At 37.8% G+C, this 23,828-nt stretch overlaps 1 protein-coding gene across 1 annotated transcript in view; it reads right to left on the bottom strand.

Annotated features, from left to right (window-relative positions):
- LOC101859299 (galactocerebrosidase) overlaps nt 1-23,828 on the bottom strand; it is a gene marked incomplete in the record, with an annotated part of 46,564 nt that overhangs the window by 6,454 nt on the left and 16,282 nt on the right. Inside the window, 3 exon segments of the mRNA XM_013087261.2 lie at nt 781-944; nt 7,364-7,535; nt 10,315-10,447. Coding sequence (XP_012942715.1) covers nt 781-944; nt 7,364-7,535; nt 10,315-10,447 — 469 coding nt within the window.

The raw sequence follows: 23,828 nt of genomic DNA, 5'->3' as shown, positions 1-23,828 counted from the left end.
CACAAAAGAGTTCCCCTACCGGGTCTGTATACTTCATGACTTTGTTCCCGGTTACCGGGTCTGTATACACTTCGTTTTTCAAAATCTGAACACAATAAGCATAAACTCTGCATGGTTTATACATCCATGTGAAGCTATCACATCCTACCCTTTAATTAAATTTTCTGTGGTGGGCATCTTAAATTTAAATTTGAGTGTAAGTGTTTTAGAGTTATGCGCCCCACATTGACACAAGTTAGATTAATTAGCCAGTCAAGGCCAACCTGGGCTGCGAGGGATACAATAACCCAGCATAAAGACTGAGATACTCGATAAAAATTTTCTCCGCTGTTGGGAATCGAACATGGGTCTCCTGTATGCAACAGCAAAGTGCTTAATCACTACATCCCAGATGCCAGTCCCCTATTGGCAGAAATTTTTAGAATCACTGAGAGCAATGCAAAATACACAGAACAGAATACCACTTTATCTATACATTCAAAAGTAGGTCATCTCATTCATCAGGCAAAGAACGTCTTTATTTTGTTGGAAACTTCTATGGTCCCCAAGAATCAAGAACAAAGGCACTTATCATCTCTTCTCCATCATTCCTCTTGCTGTTTTGTTAAAGGACACGCAGAAAACCCTCATTAAATATTTTTTAAAAATTTAGCTGGCAATAGGCATTGGCTTTTAACCTCTTCAGGTCAACAAAAAACTGTAGCCAACTTAATTCACCAGAGCCACAACAACCTGATAGACAACAGCAGTTTCCCCACAGTTCAAACTCATAGGGCTCACCTAGGTCATTGGCCAAGATAAATTTATCAGGAAAGGCAAAGAAGAAAATGCCATGAGCGAGGAACGCCACGCATCCTCCCTGATCCACACGAGCTGCCACAAATGCACCCTTCGAGCCATTGACAGTGGACAGCTGGAAGTCTATTTCCACATAAATGTCTTTCCTGGAACAAAGTCAGTCAGACAAAGTTTAGAATGTGTGCTACCTAAAAACACAAGAATACAATGGTGTGCACATAAAACTAAATTTTAATCCATACTGAAAACAAAACTGATTGCATAATATTTAGTAATTCAACGGAAAAAAAAAAAGAAGAAAACTCCTCATTGAATCATACATGATGAATATTACATGGGAAGGAATTACGCACTTTAAAGACTTAGCAATGATTAGATAATATGTTCTTTTCATCTCTTTTAACAAATTTTTGATAATTTAAGAGACGGGCAGAATATATTCGCCAAGCAGGAATTAAACTCATGCTTTTTTGCATGTATCTGCAACTACACACACAGGTGCTGAGTAAACAAAAGTTTTCTAAAAATGCAAAACATAAATGTGTAAAGAAAAATGCTGTACTCTTTCTAATGAGATATTTTAAAAAATAAGGCTAAATGATTTACAGTGGAAACCATATATAACAGGCCCGGTAATAACAGGGATCCGGTAATAACAGGGATTTTTAAAAACCCCGTTTTTTCCTACTCTTTGTCTCTATTAAAAGTTATCGGCAATAACAGGGCCTCATCGGAGCCCAACCGGTTATAGCAGGGGAAAAAGGCTCGTTACAATGTAAAAAGTAAGAGAGGGAGAGAGAGAGAGAGAGGGAGAGAGAGAGAGAGAGAGAGAGAGAGAGTAACGCAGTGATGGAGCAAGCCCACGCAAGCCATACCACTGCAAGCACACGCAGAGTGTGAAGCGAAAGAGGGCTGCTGTGTGCTGCAGACATCGATCTAGCACGAAACCTAGCAACATACACGCGTAATGTGTCACCAACGATGTCAAGAGCACGAGAAAATGTCTTTCAATTGACAAAAGATACGAAATAATCCAGGCTGTTGACAAAAAGCAAGCTCCACTGGCAGAGATTTATCGTTAGTTCGACATTCCACAAGGGTCGATTCACACCATTATCAAGGATAGAGAGAAGATAGTGGCAGCATACTCAAAAGGAAAGTTTGCACTGGATCGAAAGAAGATGAGACTACCCGATGCAGATGCTGTGGACCAAGCTCTTCTGATGTGAGGCAATGGAGAAAGTCGGTGCCAAAACCCCTGTTCGTGGGTACTTGTGGTTAAGGAAACTACCCATGAATAAGTACAGCTAGATTAGTCCACAAATGCTCACTTTCCTTGCATTTCTGATTTAACAGGGATCGGATATAACAGGGCATTTTCTCTACTCCCACCATCCCTGTTATATCAGGTTTCCACTGTACATTTCACACAATTTCCATCTGCGACTTGCATGGTCACCCAAGCAAATTCTAAACTAATCCTTCCCAAAAACTGTAGAACTCTGAAATACAGTTAGGCATGGATAACTCAAACACGTTGGGGACTGTCAAATGTGTTCCACACATCCAGAAAATAGGGTAACAAGCTATCTATGATTTTGAGTTTTCCGTGTTCGTATTATCTGTGCCCAACAGTAGATACATTAAATTTCGAAAAATGTATAGTAATAATATAAGGCAGCTTGAAAGGCAAGGAAAGCATAAACACAGCCACACCAATACAAGTTTGTGCACTATGGATTGAAGAGCTTTCTGTCATTTGTACTTGAGATCCCGAAAAAGAAGATGGAAGAAAAAAGAGGAGGAGGAGAAGAAGGAAAAAGAGATGAGAACAGTATTTTTATCAGCCCAATTACTGAAGAAAAAATGTAGTTTTCCAAGGCAAACATCAGATGACAAAATTAATTAATTGCCCAAAACTTCCAAGGGAATAATCTGAAGTTCCACGGCTAATGAATTTGTACAAAAACTCGAGAATAAACTCATTTGCAACAGAATGCAAAGAAATTCAAGGCGATGCAGAACTATGGATGTCAATGACAAAATTTCGAGCTTGGGTAAGAAGAAGCACATAGACACAAAAAATTATCATTCAATAAGGATGAGCAATGAACAAGACAGACAAGCAGGAAATAATAGCTGGAGAGAAAAGAAATACAGCCTACCAGCAGCACCCTGAAACCACTCAAAACAAAAAGAAATATGATGTTCATGCATACATGAAAACAAAAACACTACAAGACACAAAGTAGGTAATTTCAAGGGTATGTAGAGCATTTATTTTCCCAACTAAAACATCAGGCTTAGCAATGCAACATGAGCGAGGCGGTGAGGTAAATTTATCAGAATACTAATTTCATGATTTTCTCAGTCTAGACTGATAGTCTGTAGCATATTTGCTGAGTACTGTAGTTTCCTTTCCTATTTCATCAAACAATCTTGATCAGAATCTGAGATAGTACAGATTTCAAACAAGACTGTGTCACTCTGAAAATTCAATATGATTTCTCATTTCATTTTGTAAATAAAACCATGGAACTAGTTACAAATTATAAAACCCTTTCTCCAACCCTCTGTGAGACTAAAGTTTAACTTTGAAAAGCAAGGTGCAAATAAACAACATAATTTCTGAATTATATTTTTTCCCACTTTATCATTTGCTTCCTCGCCTGTGTTTTAGTTTTATGTTAATGTCTTAGTATAAGTAAGCGTTTAACAGCACTTGCAACACAATTAGGTCATTTTAGTGTTGAAGATTATAGAGGTGTTACAAAAGAGTAACAAAAAAAGAAAAAAAAGGCGATAGATGTTTGATAGGAAAGAAAGAGAAAATCCTACCAGAGCATCCGCCAACGACCCACCGTAGGTGGTTTCTATCCCAGCACAAGTGTTTTCTCTAAAACTATAAAATGTTTTAAGTCTCTACTCTAATCATAAGTGGCATCATGGTGGGGGGGGGGGGGGGGGGAGTAAGAGAGGTGCGGAGAGGCAAAGAGTCCTTTTCCTATTCTTTTCATATTTAGACCCTATTCTTTTCATATTTAGACAAGTGCCAGGAAAGATCTCCATTTGGATTCTCAACATCAAACTCCAATGCGATTACATGTAACCAAATTCACACCCTTCTATATCACTGCAGCTATCAATATGAAACACAAGCTGAGTTAATTCAGTAATCTGGAAAGAATGCTTACCAATTATTGTCACCCACAAGAGCGAATGGGACACTCAGAGTGAAAGGGCACCACTTTAACGGAGGTGCTTGGACCGTCTGGCGAGCAACCTGCTTATGAGACACATTCTGGGATTTCCCTATCTCTAAAGAGCCCACCTGAGGAGTCAGCATATTTGGCTCCACAAACTCCAAGTAAGCTGGGGACACACAGAAAGCATTGACAGTTCTACAACCATTGTTTCTTCTTCAGACATTTTCTCAAACCTTCAGCTTAGAGAATGCCTTTCGAACTTTGGATTTATAGCATTTTCCACTACTGCGATGAGCATTAGCTGAGGGCGGCCACTTTGTTCAGCTTGTTCTTCCTACTTGTTTCAATATTGCCAGAGTTACAATGTGCTTTCTGGTGACCATAATGTCAACAGAGTGAGCAGAGTGATAAAATCCTGTCTCAACTCTACCCTAGGTGAGAATGTCAAAACAGCCCACAAAATGAGTAAGGAACATAATCTAGTTGTATTAGCAATTGAGAACATTTTTTAAACATCTTCATTCAACTGTATGTGTACTGTGAAACTAAGAGTGATATATAATATGTTGTGTACCAGATGCAAACCCTTTCCTGCTCTCTAGCAATGTTCTGTCGTCTGCTTTCGTCTCCACTTTCTCAGTTCTGCCCCCACCCCCTCACCTCCTTTGCCCCCTCCTCTGGGCTCCTGACTCTTTCTGCAGCCTTTCTACTGCTACTCCTTAGCTCCTTCTTACACAGCTGTCTTTCAGCCACACCCCTGATCTTCTGGTAAGAGAGATCTACACGTAGCCTTCTCGGACAAGGGCGAAAAATCTCGGAGGTCCCGTGTGAAGGGTGCGCACATTAAAGCTCTCTTGGTGGACTAAAATCAATAAGAGCAGGCTTCGGCCGCCACCCGCACAAAATTCAAAATTTCCTACCAACTGAAAATGTTTAATGTGTCCCGCGCGCTCATATGACCTTATGCAGTTGCAAGCGCCGAAAAACACTAACCACCTCCCCCCCCCCCCCCCACCCAAACCCCTGTCTTAGAAAAAAAATTATTGTTCTTTACTTGTATACATTGCAATTTGAATTTACCATTTTTTATTTCACATAAAAGCAAAACAACGCAGTTGTTTTATCAAAATACAAATTTAAGGGTGACCCTTAATTTTGGTCCACAGGTAGGCTAGATCCCTGTGACCCATTTCCACCAATTTAACAACAATACATCACCACAATGTGCAACCCCTTCAACTCTTAGTATATGGCACGTCAATTCAGCTTGCTTAGAGCAGTATTTACTCCGATAAAAAAAATCTACGGAAACCGCAGCCAGTCCATCTTATCTATAAAAAGTGTATGTTGATTTCTTGGATCACTAATTTCTATTGAGTTTGGTGTCCCATTTTATGCAACTAATTCAACATGAGCCGCGTCATAAGGAAGTTTGTAGATATCCTTTTGATCTGCATATAATAGGCAGTGCCCATTGGAGGATCGGTTCGGTTTCTGGCGGCGTCAGCGTACACTATAAATAAACCCCTGCCTAAAACCAACCGCCCGACTTGCAGCCTTGAAAACAGACACGTTTGTTCTTGAAGGTCATCGTTGGTTTCATTCAGTGTGTGCCACGATAGTACGTTTCTTCCCTCAGTGGAGGAAAATCTGGCTCACCCCAACGACCGAACCGAACCAAACCGATCTTGCCAATCCAACTACTGCAGCTCAGGAGTTCAAAACAAGAAACTAAGGGTTGTCATAATAGAGCTTATTTGTTTTGGATTAGTAAGGAATCAGTGACTTTGCACCAGATGGCACTGATGCGGTATGGTGCATATTGTCTTAGGCTGCAAAAGCAAGGATTTGGTTGGGGGCTCTCTTGGCCTAGAGGTTAAGGTGTTTGCCTCTCATTCAAAGGTCCCAGGTTCGAATCCGGGTAGCGAGGGAAACATTTTCTTCTCTAAACTTGTCTCCTTTCACCTTCTTTCCTGCTCTCTAGCAATGTTTTGTCATCTGCATGTTCTGCCCCCATCCCTTCACCTCCTTTTCTCCCTCCTCTGGGCTTCTGACTTTCTGTAGCCTTTCTACTGCTACTCCTTGGCTCCTTCTTACTGCTATCTTTCAGACACACCCCTGATCTCCTAGTAGGAAAGATCTACACCTAGCCCTCTCGGACAAGGGTGAAAAACCTCTACTAACTGAAAACGTTTTATGTGTTCCGCGCACTCATATGACCTTATGCAGTTGCGAGCGCCGTAAAACACTTACCAAAAAAAAAAAGGATTTGGTTGGTGAAATTTATAAGGAAAAAATGCACAAAAAACATGAGTCGTTACAAATAAAAAGGTGTGGTTTATACTTGAAAAAATAAACAACACAGAAAGAAGCTTAATCCACAACATTTTTGCTCCTAAAAAATTCTTCACATGTTTACTATCCACTTCGCCAAATGTTTTAGTACCAACAACCACACCTACGTCTGACGACAAGAGCTCATAACATCATAATACAGATTATTACCACATCCTCTTCCTGACCACAACATTGATGTTCAATCTCCATTGCCCTTATTCCTTGTATAAGTTGTGATGCACTGTGCCAAAACCATCTATTTTTTTTAGATTTTAATAGAAATTTGACACCCTATCTTTTTCACATAAAGTTAGAGGAAACAATATGAGAACACTATAGACTACTTACTAATTACTCGGGTTTTCAGTCAATTTCTTTAAGACAGGAGCAAAATTCGTGGATCAAACTTGACAAAATGTGAATATTTTATCCAAAATTGTATGTGCGCAGGTAAACATGCTTGTGTGTTAGAGAGTAAGAAAAAGGCAAGGTGTTGATAATAAATGCAAATACATCGAAGTAAAAACTGGTGCAGAATGCAGCAAATGTAAACGCAGAGAAGGAAAACTGAAACCCATACATATATCTGGTGAGGCAAACCAAAACACCTTGTGCATCACAGAAATGAAAGAACAACTGAATTCTGTATGCAAGGACTTGGCCTCTGAATGAAACCCATAGCAGAGAATTAAACAGAACAGAGAAGGAGTGAGATCAAAATCTAATGTGAAGTCAGAGAATCACATTCACATTTAGAAAACAGAATATCCTCTTATGGTCACCATATTCTAAATAAAATGTATTTTTAGCTTTCAGAAGAAATTCCTCTGAATCAAAATCCTGGGAAGCAAATTAAATCATTCATCAAGTTGACACATATTCTGTACTTCTATAGTTCAGCATCAAACAAAGGTGTCCAACAAACTCATGTGCTGACAAATTGAAGCGAAATTTTCAAAGCATCAGATGCACAACAAAATGTGCGAAGAGAGATTATAGCTGTCCTGATAAGCTTTCCTTACCAGCTCTGATTGCCAATGACGCTGATAGACTTATCGATTCCATCTGCTTTGCACCAGCGGACAGGCTCAACAAGTTGCATTTGCCTAGCAAAGCGGTTGCCATTAGAGATCAAGGTTTCGTAAGTCCCAGTTTGAGGGGCAAGATTGGCAGGCTCTTTGTACAATGAGTAACCTGAGAGGTTGATGGAGAAAATTAGGGCATTAAGGGACAAAGGGTGGGGCGGAACCTGCGTATGGGCTATTCCACGGTAAATGACCGGACATTTGGACTATACTTTCTTACAATGATAACACTGTAAATCATTATCAATTAATTTATTTCAACATTAAATGATCAGAAAATTTGAAAGACACATTAAGTATCATATTAAATACAGTCATTTGAAAAAAAGTACTTTTTGCAAATTCTGTGACGTGTTTAGTTTCAGTAACTGACGGGACATATGTCTTTTAAATGTTCTTATCATTTAAAGTTGGAATAAAATAATTGAATATGAATTATAGTGTTATCATTGTAAGAAAGTATAGTCCAAATGTCTCATCAGTTACCGTGGAAGAGCCCATATATTTATTTCAGGCTTGCCAACTTTTTCATAATATAACCAAATCAGTTACATGCAATACATCAGATTATGAAACAAAAAACAAAATAAAATAAGTGGGACAGCTATTTGTGAATTGTATGTAAATACGGCTCTCAAATTCTTCATTGCTGGATCTGGAACAGAGCCAGGAAATTCAAATCAGGTGGTAAACGTGTTATCTATTTACAAAGAGATTTTGTTCTAATCTTGAATCAATACTGAATGTCAGAAAAGAAGATGGTTCAGTATTGTATCACAATGTTCTGGTTCAGTAAATCTCACAATGTTCTACACTTTGTTTCCCATGAGAAACTACCATCGAGAGCATTAGATTAAGTAACACCACTTGTTGAACAGTCAATATCCTTTACAATGATTTAAATTTCTAAAACCTATGATGCTACTGTTTATGCAGGTGAAACGCTTAGGACAATCTCAAAAACATTGCAGAGGGTGGATAATCTTTTACATTAAAAGCAGTTTGTTTTATTTGTTGTTGTTTTTTTCTCAATATTTTTTGGTTCACAGTGAAAAAATAATTTTTTTAAAGGGATGAGAGACTCTATATTCTTACCAAAAAAGAAATAATATATAAACATCCCTATAAATGTAACTTTTTCGGGCACTGACATTAGGTATCATTGGGCCTAAAAGCAATCCATTAAGTGAACGAGAGAAAGAACCATAATTAAGGAAATGGTAAAAGTGACTTTTTTTTTTTTTTTACGGAAAATTAAAAAGTTCTCAAAATAAGCAAACTGAAAACAATGACTTTGTTTGGAACACACTAATTCAAATATAAGAAAAAAGAGAGAGTTCAAAGTGCTTGTGTATGTAACAGATAAGATGACACTTATCGTTTCCCAATGGCTTTGAAATTCCACTTGCAGCTGCACTGCCCCAATAAACTCACTATTATGACAATAATTAGATAGTGAAAGGTGAGGTATAAAAAAGCCCATTAGGAAAAAATGTTGGATTTTTACACAACTCAGTTCATCTCAGATACCCAACAAATAATTGCCATCTTTAGATTTATCAAGTTCCCAGTAGACAATTCATACAGCTATTGTCAGAAAGATTTTTAGAAGTTAACCAAAACTGAATTAAAGGAATATATCTTCACAAGGATTGCAATCAAGTATAAATGTTACAAATTGCACAAAAGGAAAAGCAAAAAAAGGAAAGTAGCACAAAAATAGAACAAATTGAATTCCAAAAGGAAAAAAAAATCAAGAAGTCAAAGTGCAAGCCGTTTAAGGCAAGATCTCGACACCACAACCATTCATTTCAGTATATCCTTCTATAGAATACTTCAATAGCTAGTCATTCATAAATTATTTTTGACATTCCAAACACTTTGCAATCAGGCACTTGTAAATGAACTACTCCGAGCAAAAGCTGAGACCACTTGCTCTCATTGTGGTTGAACTATGTGTGAGGTTTGTTGTTTATTTGTTTTGGTAAGTGCTTGTGCTTTACGGCGCTCGCAACTGCATAAGGTCATATATGAGCTGTGGGACACATTAAACATTATTTTAGTTTGGTAGGAACTAATTTTGAATTTTGCATGGGTGGCTCCGAAGCCTACGTGTAAGTGGTTCGATTCATCTGAACCAGCCCAAAAAGTAAAAAAAGGTCAGGGTGAATTATCATTAATGCTACTGACGCTAATGGGTCACTGGCAAACATATTTGGAATGCATGGACTGGCCGCAGTGCAAAAGGCAAAAGGCGAAGCGGGTCAACCTGGTAGATCAAAAGTCACGCTGAGAGCAATTATTGTGAGGAAAATAAAAATTCTCTTTGAAATCATTTTTTTTATTTTTACCATAACAAGTTTAGAAACAATTTTTATAAATGCAATCCAGCAAAATTCCTTTGTTTTTATGCAAATTTAAAAGAACAGATAAATCACCATCACCCTTCCTATCAAGTGGATACCTCATATAGATCTATACTTATAGCATATTAGGATTAAGATGCAGAATCCCAACTAGAAAACACTCTACCATCTGTCCAATGTCAAAGACAAATGAGTACAAAACTGTACAAATTAAAATTTGGTACAAATGTCACTTTCCATTAAAATAGTTAAGATCTTTTAGAAAAGGGAAAGAAATATTTCCTTTACAATATTACGCCTACAAATACCTTCACACAAGTGCAGGATGTATTTCTTTATGTACGAAATAATTTTGTTTCTAATTTGAACTGATTATGGAAAGAAATGTAAGTCAGATGCATCTTATTTTCAGCCAACAAGGCTCAACAGTTAATAAAACAGTGAAAAGTCTACTGGGCCACCCTCTAGATATCTACTGATGAAACAGAAAGTGTAAAAAAAACAACCCAAAAGCTAACTCACTTTCAAAATTATCCTTGTATGGCAGAGGGAATGGCATAGGTTTTGGTGGATCAGAGTACTGGCCCTTCTGACCGGCGCTCAGGGTTGTCAAGGTGATGACTTCATCCAGGCCAAGACTTACTTGAGCTTTTCCGTCTTTGAACTAAAAATAAAGTCCGGAAATTAACTTTGAATGTTCTGTTGACATTAATGTAATAATATTATGAATGTGCGGATACTTATGCATTTACACATGCACATACATGTCAAGCCACAGTTGGATCAGGCATTTGTCAATATTTGGGCATATGAAGATATTGGTATCATCTTAAATCTGATTCTTTTGCTTAATTTTGATGAAAAACATTACACATCTATCTTGACTAGACATACAGATATTTTCTGTAGATCAAGGTGGGGGCCACCAGATGTCAGATGTAAAATAACCACGAAAATGGCTACCAAAGTCTGGAGACTTTTTAAGTTTGAGTGTCCTTGGAAACTGCAAATTTATATTTTTTATGCCTTTGATTAACGTTTTTTTAAGTAAAATCCATACAGAAATGTGCTTTTAAATGTATATAAAAAATGCTGATCCAAAACAAAAATCGATAGAAAAAGAAAAATCGATAGAAATTACTGAACAGGCTGGAAAATATCGGTTTCTTTGATTTCGTTATTCTGATGAAAGGGAAAGAGGAATGCCAGGAAGACCAGCCCTATCACATTGCAGGTGAGATCATGGAATTATATAGGTTGAGGACCTTCTTTGTAAAAAGCAGAAGTCATGACCCAGATAAGTGGAGAAGACTCATACAGCTATATTATATACCCCATCAGCCAAAATTGATAATCGCGCAGATGGATGAAAGAGGACTGGGTAGTGATGGAATTTTTAAAGAGAAATAAAATAACTTTCTAGACACAACTAAGGTTATTATGAACGCAAAATGCTTGGTCTGACATCAGAACACTGAACCAAGAAGAAAAATACTCCATGAGGAAAGAACAAATTGAGTACACCTTTGAGTGGGAGGATAAATTACACGTGAAATAAAAGCAATCAATTGTTAAAATTAAGGAAGGGCAAAAGAATTCAGATCCTTCCTAAGATTTAAACTCCCAAACTTACATGAGTTTATGGGGTTCACTAACAAACAGCACCAAAGCAGACAGGCTACAAGAACAATAAAAACACCTCTCACACCATCTTAATTAAAACAATCTTGTAATAAAGTTTAGAGTTTATATTTAGGTGATTCTGACTTTAAAAAGTCACTCTATTAAATGATATATCGCAATCAAAGAGTTTTAGATCTCAACAATTTAATCTTTCTCCTCTTGCCCCCCCCCCCCCCCCCAAAAAAAAAAAAGAGAAACAAGTTAGAAGGGGAACTTTACAACTCGTCTAAGATGTTAAATTAATGCCGGCATCTTGTTCATGAATGGGAATGCACATTTCAAGAAAAAAAAAACCCATTGAACCAAAAAAAGTTGCTGTGAATTTCAGGAAAAGCCATAGTATCTGAATCTTATTCTCAAACTAAAAAAACAGGAAGCCTGACCACAAACTGATGACACAAGTTACCATTCACTCAATACTCAATGTAAGTTCAGCCAATACTTTTCTTCTTTCAAGGTAGTTATAAGTTCAACCAATGCATGAACATAATTCAGGACAACAATATTCAACAAGGTTCATACTTACTTTAAGCGGATTCTGCTTCTGAAACATGATGCTTTTTGAACCGTCAAATTTCAGCTTGCTGTACCATACATTCATTTGTGAGATGTTGTTCTGAAATTGCACCAAAAGATTTGTACGGTCATGGTAGACTGGTGAATGAATTCCCTTATATTATTATGTAAAAGTTTGGAAATGGCAAGTGACAATGGCTATGAGATGGGTATTTTCGTCAAAGAGACACTAATTTTAACTCTCACTGACGAAAAATGCTGGAAGCTGCAGTGCAACGACCAGCAATAATGTGTACATTTGAGGAATTGATGCTACCTTTGCAAGTGCGGTGAATGTTATTTGTAAGATTTGTATGCCTTTGATGGGTAGAATTTCATGAAAGGACATCAAAAAGTGGACTGTTGCTCCAAGAATGAGTTCTTCGAAAGCATAAGCGCCAAGAATTATATTTCTCCGTTTCATCTCACAATATCAGTTTTTTCTAAATCCTTTATTAATGATCTCGATCGCAAAGTCCCTAACATCTGCTACTGAGGGGGAATAGTTAGATTCTTCGCCTCCCACAAAAAAATGTTATGGCAGTGGGGGCTCCAGTGGCTAAGCGAGTAGTGAGTTCACACTCAAAAGTAATGTCGAGCAAGTGTCTGTGACATGCGGTTCAGAAGGGTGGTCACTGGGGTGTATCCTTGAGCAAGACACGACAAACCTAGCTCAAAATCAGGATGCTGCACAGTGGTGACCAGCAATGGTATGTTTGTGACCTTGTTTTGTATTGGTGTGATGTTGTGTATTTAAGTATGTATTTCAAATTATGTATTTATGTATGTATGTTTGCCATTATAATTCAACTTTCCCCACCGGGATCAATAAAACGCAGTTTATTTTTATTTCATATTTTAATTTTATTGGATATGTCCATCTTTCTAAAGAGACGTTTCCCCAACAGCCGAAGTAGGCCATCATAGACAGAGTTAAAGCAGACCACAAATAAATTATCTACATAGTGTCGGTTTGGATGTAAAGCATTAACAGCCAACTACAACACAACATGGTTAGCTTCAGGAAAAACTCACCCTCAAACAGACAGATTAAAAATTGTCTTGACCTATCTCTTTACTTCAGTTACGTATTTGCATTTTGACTGCTAATGAAGACATTCCTTCAGCTTCTAAAATACACCAATAAAACCTAAACATGGTGTTGGATCATGTTTGCCTTCTGATACCAGCTGAAGGTATGAAAATATAACCTTACTATGTAAACAAACAAGCAAATAATCATGTGATTACAGTCATCACGACATCTCTCATTTATGGTATCTGCACTGGTTGCTTTTATATGGTCGATGCAGTTGACTTGCACATTAACTTAGAAATGCAGACGGTAAATAGAGGGAAAAGAAGTTTTCTCTCAACAAAAGGAAAGATATGCAGTTAACTGCCTAATAAAATCGTAACAAAAGAACAAAAAATTATCATAGCAATATCAAAATAGACAAAAACTATAAAATAAACACACCAGATCTACATAGAGTCAGTTTGTTCACTTACAAAATTTCCCGCTAAGACTATAGTCACATTCTGAGGAGCCACACTGTATTTGGGCAGGGCAGGACGGATACACTTTGAATGATCATGAGTCTGGAGAAACAAATATCACACCAAATTGAAATTAGTACTGAAATACACTAATACAGAATCACAGACGCATAAATTTTCCCCAAAATAAATAATTCCAACCAACAAGAAATGAGTAGAACACAATTAATTACCCTCCCAACTGGCTAAAAACAAAGCATTTTATGGTTTTATGCTCAAGGGATAAAGAACAAATCACTCGTAATAAAAATTGGTTCTTGAGCTGAAAAACAATTCTTATACATGAAAATCATAACCTTTTCTGGCTCTTGCCTTACCATGGTCTCTATAACGATAGTGAGCTGCTTCACCGCTGGATCAGTCAGGCTGACATAGGACCCGCCTTTTGGCAAGTGACCAACACCATGTCCGTGGCTCAGATACTTCCAACCAATGCTGGAAAACTGGGTGGTGTGGGCTGCATAACGAAATTTTGGAGAACAAAAAAAGGAAATCCATTACATTTGTTGCACATTTAGCAGCCCCTCTATGCCTGCATTTATATTCCAGCTAAATGAGCAGTCTGAGAAGGGATATAATCTCTTTGGAATGAAGAAAATGTATCTTTTTTTATGTACACCTAAAAAGTTTATACATATGACAGTAATAATAGCACAATTTTCTACTAGTCTCTCTTTAAACTTTCATGTCAATGCTGTGAGATTTAAACCTTTTGTGATTTAACAGATGTCCAAGAAAAAGTTCTGACCTCTTTTTGACTGATTATCATTCTGGATGTCCAATTTATTTCCCTTTCTGTCCACAATTTTCTCAGTATCTTTTCTTTATTTGTTCAAATGCATTTCAACAACCTTCTGTCTTTTCCCAATACTGAGGAATCTTCAGGTTTCCATTGACCATGAATATTAACCTGAAATCCAGATTGGCGTTTCCACCTCGTAGTATCCAGACCAGGGCTCCACAGCAGTCATCAAACCATCCCTATAGTATGGCAGACCCTTGTAGTAGCTTGCTATCAGATTCCAGGATATGGTACTGCAAACAGAGATGATACAGGAGTGAAAAATTCATGGCTTCAGTGGGACACGTTAAATTGTAATTATAGGTAAGTTAGCATTTTTTCAAATAACATGTTGCAACTAGCAGTATCAAGACAATAGTGCGACTAAAAAGAAACTAAATCAGAGTGCCCAGCAAACATCCATCGTTAGACACATTAATTTGTCTTACTTATCTTACCTATTTAAAACTAAATTAGTGAGAAACATTAATGATAACTAAATCACCTTTAAGAAATAACCCATGCTTTGACTGAGAGTCAAACGTAAAGTGATTCTACTACAGTTACAAATTAATACAGCTATGTCGGAAATAATAGTTGACAATTTCATGGTGCAGGCCTACTGACGCTGCTTATAATGGAAAGGTTTGGGAATAAAACCATTAGGACTCCCAACAAATCAACAAATCAACTATGCACAAGACAAGGTCATTTTCCTTGGTGGTTGGAGATAAAACATGGGTGAGGGTGCGGTCTGACTGGCATCCTTCCTGGGCAACAATTATTCATTTCCAAATAGACACTCTTGTTACTCAACAGTAGCCTTTTCAAAAGACAAACTACTATGTCTTCAAATTGGTGACTAGGTTTCTGAAGGGACAAATTACAATGTCTTCAAATTGTTGACTATGTTTCAGAAAATTTAAGTCGTTCTATTTGTTCTAAAAAAACTCACAAATCCCACCGACAGTTACAGTGACACAAAGTATAGCTAAATATTTTTAAATCCAAGAACATGCTGCTGTTGTTATCTCATGCTGCAATGTCATTCATTCTTTTCAGCCGAAGCCAGCTTGATGACAGTTCCTGTCTACCTTCACCCTATCCTGTTCAACCCGAACAATACTACCAAAAATTTAAATGCAGAGCTAGCATTCAACCCATCTAAAACTGCTGGGCATACATCTTGCTCCTCATTCAAAATTTCTTCATTTCTTCAACTGAGACATTAAGCTGTTGCCTTGTGTTCATTTTAGTAACGAAAGTCTCTAAGAGCCCGAGAAAGAAGTCAGAATTTACTTATAAATACTTTTACTTCCATTAGGCACACAATAATGTGAACATTAGAAGGTTGCTTTGTTCATAGGAATTTGAAAAAATGGGCAGTCATTGTTGTGAAAGAGTATAAACAGGAAAGGTTTCACCAGTCCAGGGGTCAGTAAAGGGTGTAAACATGATGTCGATGCTGTGGAAAAGAGTTTCTTTTCTAGAAGCTTGCAGAGAGAATGTGGGTTGTATTTCAGACAGGTGTGGGCAGTGTCTACATAAGAATTCAAACTTAAGTTTGAGTCTGCCTCAAGAATGCAAACACATGCAATCTAACACATACAAAGTGAACACACACATCTCAAAACACGCACATAGTGAAACACATACAAGAGGAACACACACAAAGCAAATGTGAGGCAGCGTGGTGGAATCAGGCTCTCGTCAATTTTTGGGCATGTAGAGTTATTGGAGTCATCTTAAAACTTGTTCACTTGTCTTTATTTGGATTTTTAAAATATTCATTTATCTTGAATATAAGTTGAGATATATGCGAAAGAAGGAGGGGGGGTCACCTTTTTTCAGAGGTAAAATTAGTGAGAAAATGGCCTCCAAAGATGTTATTTCCTTAGCTTAATAGTCCATAGTTACTGAAAATTTACATTTTTGTGCCTTTAATCAACGCTTTTCAGAAAAATCCACACAGAAATGAGTTCTTTAATTGGCTTGAAAGGTGTTGAGCCAAAAAACAAAAATTTGATAAAAATTCACAAACCTGCGGAAAAATTCAAGTTTCTTCACTTTGATTATTTTGACGAGAGCCTGATTCCAACGTGCGGCCTCACAAATAGATTTTCAAATCCTGAACTTTTTCCTGTACATTGATATTCTTCGTATGTAAAATACATAGATCTACATAGAAAACTTTGTAATTTACAAAAGATTTTTGGGTCACATCAATTTTCCAATGTGCGTGCTAGAAAAGTTCAAAACGCCTATGAACCTATACTGACACTTACGCTGTCATGTGCCCATTCACGTAATTTTGATTTAGGATCTGAAACAGAAAGATGTAACAGTCTAAGTTGCAGACAAAAAGTCATTTGTAATCGTAATTATAACCACACAAAAATTCACTTTTGAGATTTACAAGCACCACAGGGTCTAAAATAAAAGATTTTAAGCGAGGTTTTCATTTTCCATCAGGTTCATTCTCTTCTCCTTCCTCATTCCCCAAATAGATCTTTGAAAAGTAAACAGTATCTTTCTTCATCCAGTAGTGAAACTCACTCTTATTCAAACTGACCAGAGTTTTTACCATTTTGAGAAGGAATAAAGAATTTTACACAAGCAGCCAGCCTGGGAAGACCTGCTGTTCTTCAATATTTAACTGCCAAGATACCATCGGCATACCACAATGTATGCATGTGACCTCCTCCGTTTTTGGGGGGTTTCCTTGCATCACCTGAGGTGAAAAGGTACTGAACCACATCCATCTCAGGATCAGTAGTGTGAAAAACACTAAAAGAAACTCAACAATGGGTGGCAGTCTTTGACTATTTCGACTGTACTTGGCCTAAGAATACACCATTCACTTGGCTATGCCAACTATCAAATCCACAAAAGTACCACTGTCAGTCTTACAACTTAATTAATGGAGACCCTACTCATACAAAACTCTCATAAAATGGGTCAATTCAAACATAGGTGAGCGGTTTGTAGGCACCGGTATTGGTTTATATATACAGCCTAGCAAACACACACATAGCGAAACACATACATGGCAAACAAGTATTCAGGTCTAAAAAAATTTCTAAAACACGCATATTCTTCATATTTAAAACATGTACACAAAGAAATGTCTACATCATGAAAAGATGTCCGCATCCCAATGATTTTGCTACGTGTTTGCTAGAGTGTATGTGAAATCAAAGAACACAATCAGGGTTGACGGACGGCGGAGTATTATTACCCTTGCCCAGCAGCCACCACCAACTTCATCATTAAAGGTGCTATAGTCCTCGGAGGACCACAGCTGCTTCCCTGAGGACACAGCAGTGGCACTGGACTTCGTTCCGGGATAGTGACATCTGAAAATAGAAAACATGTACCAGATACGGTCATATATATATATATATATATATATATGAGATATTCTGTTAGTCATTGTCAAATGTGCAAAAATAACATTATTTTGTATGTCCATCCAGTGACTATTCGTATAAGTGCATCTGTGTATGTGTGTGTAAGTGTGTGTGTGTGTGTGAAAATGTGTGAGTTTGTGTGTGTGTGTGTGTGTGTGTGTGTGTGTGTGTGTGTGTGTGTGTGTGTGTGTGTGTGTGTGTGTATGTGTGTGTGTATGTGCTCTAAATCTAAATATCTTCAGGTACAGTCAAAAAGATAAACAAACATGAAAGAATAAAATGTGTATGTATGAAACCCACATATTGACTACTTATGCACCTCTAAGCCTTATGAGTCTAAGACACTCAACACCGTAAAATTGTAGAGGTCCTTGTCAAGTCACTAGACGTATAGCAAACAATAATATCAATAAATATTAACAAACATTATGTGTACCCTATAGCATGTACAGCTTTCCTCAAGGCGACATCCGACTCAATGTCCTTTGCAATTTCCCACTTAACATCAGCAGCAATGATGAGTGTCTTCTGATATCCACGTTCGTCTAACATAGATCGCAATCTCTGAGGAAAAACAAGATCATCATCGATTATAAGTCCAACCACTAATGTTGACTACCATGCTATATTTTCCTTTACTATTGCCGTTGTTGGAACTGCTTGCACAGGTGCAACATTAGGTGATAGTCTGCAAGCCCCGCAGAAACAGGGTCATTCTTTACCATGTCTAACCAAGAAGTTCAATAAACCAAAAAGCTTGGGGGCTCTCGGGGCCTAGAGGTTAAGGTGTTGGCCTCTCACTCAAAGGTCCCGGGTTCGAATCCAGGTAGCGACCGAAAAATTTTCTTTTCAAAAATTGTCTCCTTTCACCTCCTTTCCTGCTCTCTAGCAATGTTCTGTTGTCTGCTTTCATTTCCACTTTCTGCCCCCACCCCTCACCTCCTTTGCCCCCTCCTCTGGGCTCCTGACTCTTTCTGCAGCCTTTCTGCTGCTACTCCTTGGCTCCTCCTTACTGCTGTCTTTCTGCCACACCCCTGATCTACTGGTAGGAAAGATCTACACCTAGCCTTCTCGGACAAGGGCGAAAAATCTCGGAGGGCCCGTGTGCAAGTTGCGCACGTTGAAGATCCCTTGGTGGTTTAAAATCAATAAGAGTAGGCTTCGGCCGCCACCCAGGCAAAATTCAAAATTTCCTACCAACCGAAAATATTAGGAGTGTCCCGCGCGCTCATATGACCTTATGCAGTTGCGAGCGCCGTAAAACACTTCACAAAACAAAACCAAAAAGCTTTTAGACAAGACACATCACCAACAAACAATTATGCTTTATTTACCAAAGTGTGTATAAAACTCTTGAGGAAGACAGACTGAGAGATCAAAGTACTATTTTTTGGCCACAGGCCTGCAAAGCAAATTTTTTCAATAGTCCCTTTAAATCAAAATTACATATCATCCCCATCATTCATCACTGTCATATTTTTAAAAATCTAGAGAAGCAGAAAACTGTTTTATTTCAAGCATGACCTTATGTATGTTAATACATAATTGTTTAATTCATGTTAAGTTAAGCTATTGCTATTTTAAGAAGAAGACTGAGACTAGTACCAAACAATGCACCTCATCAAACTCTACAACATTCTTGATTTTCTTTCATTTTGTTCAAAAATTTACCATACTACAATCTTGAATGATTGTGATGATATATAACAAAACTCGATAAACATTACATCTTAAGACTGATAATTCTTGTATTAAACCAATGTTACAAATTTTTCAGAACTTGCAAACAAGAAAATACCGTACCTTTATATAGTCCACAGAGTACATGCGTTCATTCCAAATCTAGAATAGGCAAAGAAAAGAAAAATTATACAAACTTAACATTATCCATAGGCCTTATGTTGCATCTTAAAATGAAAAAGACTATATTTTCCATCGCTGTCGCAAGAAAAATGAGCGACTCCTAAGTTTTTGTCTCACCCTGTAAAGCAGGGGTAAACAGAGTTCTATATTTTTCTCACTACAGAGATGATGTACATCTTTGTTACACAAATATACACAATAAACAGTTTGTAAGTTCATTCACATCTCAATTAAACATGACTCTTATGAATTAGAACAGAAAAAAAATAGTGTGACTATAGTCTATAACAGAGAGCCTATGTGGAGAGGTGGACCAAACAGTGGAACACATCCTTCAGCATTACAGGACACAGGGCCCTGAGACAGGAAATGTGGCCAACCCCACTGACACTACAGGAGAAGCTATAAAGGCCGACAGATGAACTGAGCAGGACGGCACAATTTACGAGAGGTACCGCTACTTAGGCAGAAGCACACAAGACTGGGACTCAAATCTTGTCTCTGAAATAGCCAAAGCGCTGTTAAAGGATCAGCAGAGCTCAACAACAAGAAATCAACTCATCCTATAAATCCATACATTGGCCATAATTGATCTAGAATGAAATCACAAAATTCAGCTGCTGAGAAAAAAAGAACAAATAGACATGATTTGCAAACTATGCTTATGAAATACTGACTCAGGGAAACAGCTCATTTTGGGGAGCCACTTTAATGCCTAGCAAAATTCCAGCACTTACTGGATTGCCTTAATGATAAATTATTTTTTTTTAATGAAGCAGGACACAGAATCACCCCCCCCCCCCCCCCCCCCTCAAAGAACCAAAAAAAACTTTATGAGAACCATCCATAAATGTTTAGAATTCCTGAAGTAACTGGTAAAGTGGCACCCTTATTAACTTAACAGATAAGAAACTCAACAATACAACAACAAAAAAGCAACAACAACAATAAAAAAGGAAGTGACCACAACACTCACCCCAACAAAGTCAATATTCAGGTCATGGTGAACTTTAGCTCCATTGATCCATCTGACGATGTAATCTGCAGTGACACTGACATTGGTCCAAGGAGATCTATGGCCTTGTCCAATCCAGCCAGGAAAACCCCACGGTAACGCATACAGTTTTATATCTGGATTTCTCTGTTCAAGGAAAATAACAGGAGAGATTTTATAATTTTATGGGTAATTGTTTTACAGTGCTAGCAACTGCATAAGGTTATATGAATGCACAGGATACATAAAACATTTTCATTTGGTGGGAAATTTTCAATTTTGCTGGGGTGTTGGCCGAAGCATACTGTTATCAATTTTGGACAACCAAGGGATCTTTAAAGCGCTCAACTTGCACACAGGGCCTCCGAGATTTTTCCCCTTTGTCCGAGTAGGCTAGGTGTAAATCTTTCCTACCATAAGATCAGGGGTGTGGCTGAAAGACAGCAGTAAGGGGCCAAGGAGCAGCAGTCTGAGAAAGGCTGCAGAAAGAGTCAGGAGCCGAGAGGAGGGGGCAAAGGAGGTGAGGGGGTGGGGGCAGAAAGTGGAGACGAAAACAGACAACAAAACATTGCTCGGGAGCAGGAAAGCAGGTGAAAGGAGACAGTTTTAGAGAAGAAAAATTTCCCACACTATCCTGATCCCACTTGGGACCTATTGCATGAGAGGTGAACACTTTAACCTCTACGCCACAAGAGCCCCCCACCCCCCACCCCCCACAGGAGATTAATGCATATCAATGACTACGCGATCAGGGTAAGACTCTGTGATACATCACTTTTCAAAATGGCATACACGGCGGAGTCTTACACAAAACAGTCTATACCATAAAAAGAAATACCTTTAATGCAAGTCACTTTGCTGCATCTTGCAATCATATTACCAAAAGAACAGAGTAATTGTAAAACAGAAGATTAATTCATTTTCCAGAATTACACGTATCTTAATGACCGTTGGGTGTGAAAAATACAGTTTTAAAATACCAGTACTTTCAATTTCTGCTTGATCCTAAATTTTCCAGGAAAGAGTAAAAAGACTTGAGAAAACTTCTTCAGTACATCATCTGTTTAAAGCACACAAAGATGGAGGCTGTAAGTTTGAATAAACGATCTTTCATTGGGGATTTTTTTTTTTTAACTTCGCACAGTTGTGGTAAACTCAGGAACATAGATATAAAAAAGCACTGCGGCTTTGGGTTCTGAAGCTCTATGTTTTTAACCAAACAGAACTGAATAAGAATTAAATGAGATCTGCATAAAAAGTATTGGTAGGAGTAGGGTTACTAACAATCCTATATTGAAATCATATAACATACAGACATACTTTTTTAGCTTCTTTCATCAGCCACCACTCATAACCTCGTTGGTAATTTTCATCCCAGCTGTTATGCATATGAGAGGCTTCGGTGCCATCTGAAACATTGAAATATTGCAAATACATATTATAAAACAATATTCTACAGTGTATGCTGGTCAAACAAGTCATTCTCTCTGCCTTGTAAAATCAAGTGGTGAGAGAAGTTTCAATGGCTTTGCGAAAAAAAGTTATGATTGAAGCATCCAAGTAGCCTATCCTCAATACAACAACCAGGCATGACCTGATTTAAAACAAGTCTCTGAGATTACCACCAAAAAAAAAGCTAAGATCAACAATAAGAAGCATGTTCTATAATTTCATCAAAGGAAAGACTTACTTTCTTCCAAATTCCATATACCGATATATATAAGTGTTGTTTTTTTAAATAATAAAATAATTACCCTCCCCATTCAACAAGATTTTTTCTCAAATTTCATAATCACTACAGAAATTTTGCAATTAATTTTTAAATAATGTCATAATGGAAAATACAACTTTTTATAACTTTCCTTCAACATTTAGATGAGTAAACTTTACTATAAAAAAACAGGAGTTTAAAAATACTTACCAGTGCTTTCGGCATCTCCTCCTATTTCCACTTTAAGAATCTGCAGGGAAGCTCCAAAATTTGGCTGCAGAATTAGATCATATGCATGCCAATCAACAAAAAGGTATGTTAATTACTCCTTTTCTTAAAGAAATTTAACAGATAAGTAAGGGAAAATATACATAAGTTCTCCTTCTTGTCACAACTACTTCAATACATCAAAGAGCAACAATAGAGTGTGAAATGCACATATATATACAGTCAAACCTGTATAAAACGGCCACCCATTGTCAAGGAAAAAAGTGGCCGTATAGCAAAAGCGGCTGTCTTAGGCAGGACAGATCAAAATGAAGAAAGCAAACCATTCTCTTCTGAGGTCCAAACCAGGGCTGATCTTTGGACTGCTGTAAGGTTAATTCAAAAGGGGTTTTGTTTTCTTTTGAAAAAGAGGAGGGGGTGGTGTAAGAAGGGTTTTTGTTGTCGTAGTTTTGTTGGTTTGTTTTTTGGTTAGCTTTCTTTTTGTTGCTGATTTTGTGCAGGGGTAAAATAAATGAAATGTTATGTAAGTAAGACGGTGAAGACCAAGCGCCATGGTAAAACAAACACATGGGTCACCACCACTCGGTAAAAGAGCGACACTACTATCACAAGTTCACATCAACATCCATTGTAACTTTGTTGCAGATTAGGTAAACAAAACAGTGACCAGTCACCTAACACACGATTTGTGTGCTGCATGAGTTGTGGGCGCGGCTTATAGGTTATGACAGATCACGCTACCCTCACCAGCAGTTGAAAATTATCGTTAGGCCTACCCATTGGTCAACTTAGGTAGTCATTCATTGGCGGGACTAACAATAGCGACAGGTGGATGAATTATGACGGCCCGTCCACAGCGTGAGGGGCCGATTCAAAATTGATGACAAAGCGTTGGGCGACGAGTGACCATGCCTGGCCACCTGAGGCAGGTAAATTTGACCGTGGGTTGATAAAATAAGGTGACAGCGGCCAAGTTGGACAGGTGACCGTTTTACACCATTAAATTATACAGAAAAAAACGCCAGGGGGAAATGGAAAGTGGCCATTTGTACAGGTGGCCGTATTATACAGGTAGCCGTCATGGCAGGTTCGACTGTAATAGGATTTTGGGGTTCATCTTTCAAAATGTGCAATATCAACTGAGGCTATCTTTTCCACAGATACAAGTAACAAGCTCACAAGTTCAATGTGAATTTATTTTATTTCTGACACACAAGGGAAAGTTCTTCTCGTCGAAATCCAGAACAAAGG

Source organism: Aplysia californica, unplaced genomic scaffold (genome assembly GCF_000002075.1).
Source record: "Aplysia californica isolate F4 #8 unplaced genomic scaffold, AplCal3.0 scaffold00020, whole genome shotgun sequence".
In the NCBI taxonomy this organism is placed as follows: Eukaryota; Metazoa; Mollusca; class Gastropoda; order Aplysiida; family Aplysiidae; genus Aplysia; species Aplysia californica.
The sequence above is the reverse complement of the archived record's forward strand: the minus strand, read 5'-3'. Positions and strand labels throughout refer to the sequence as shown.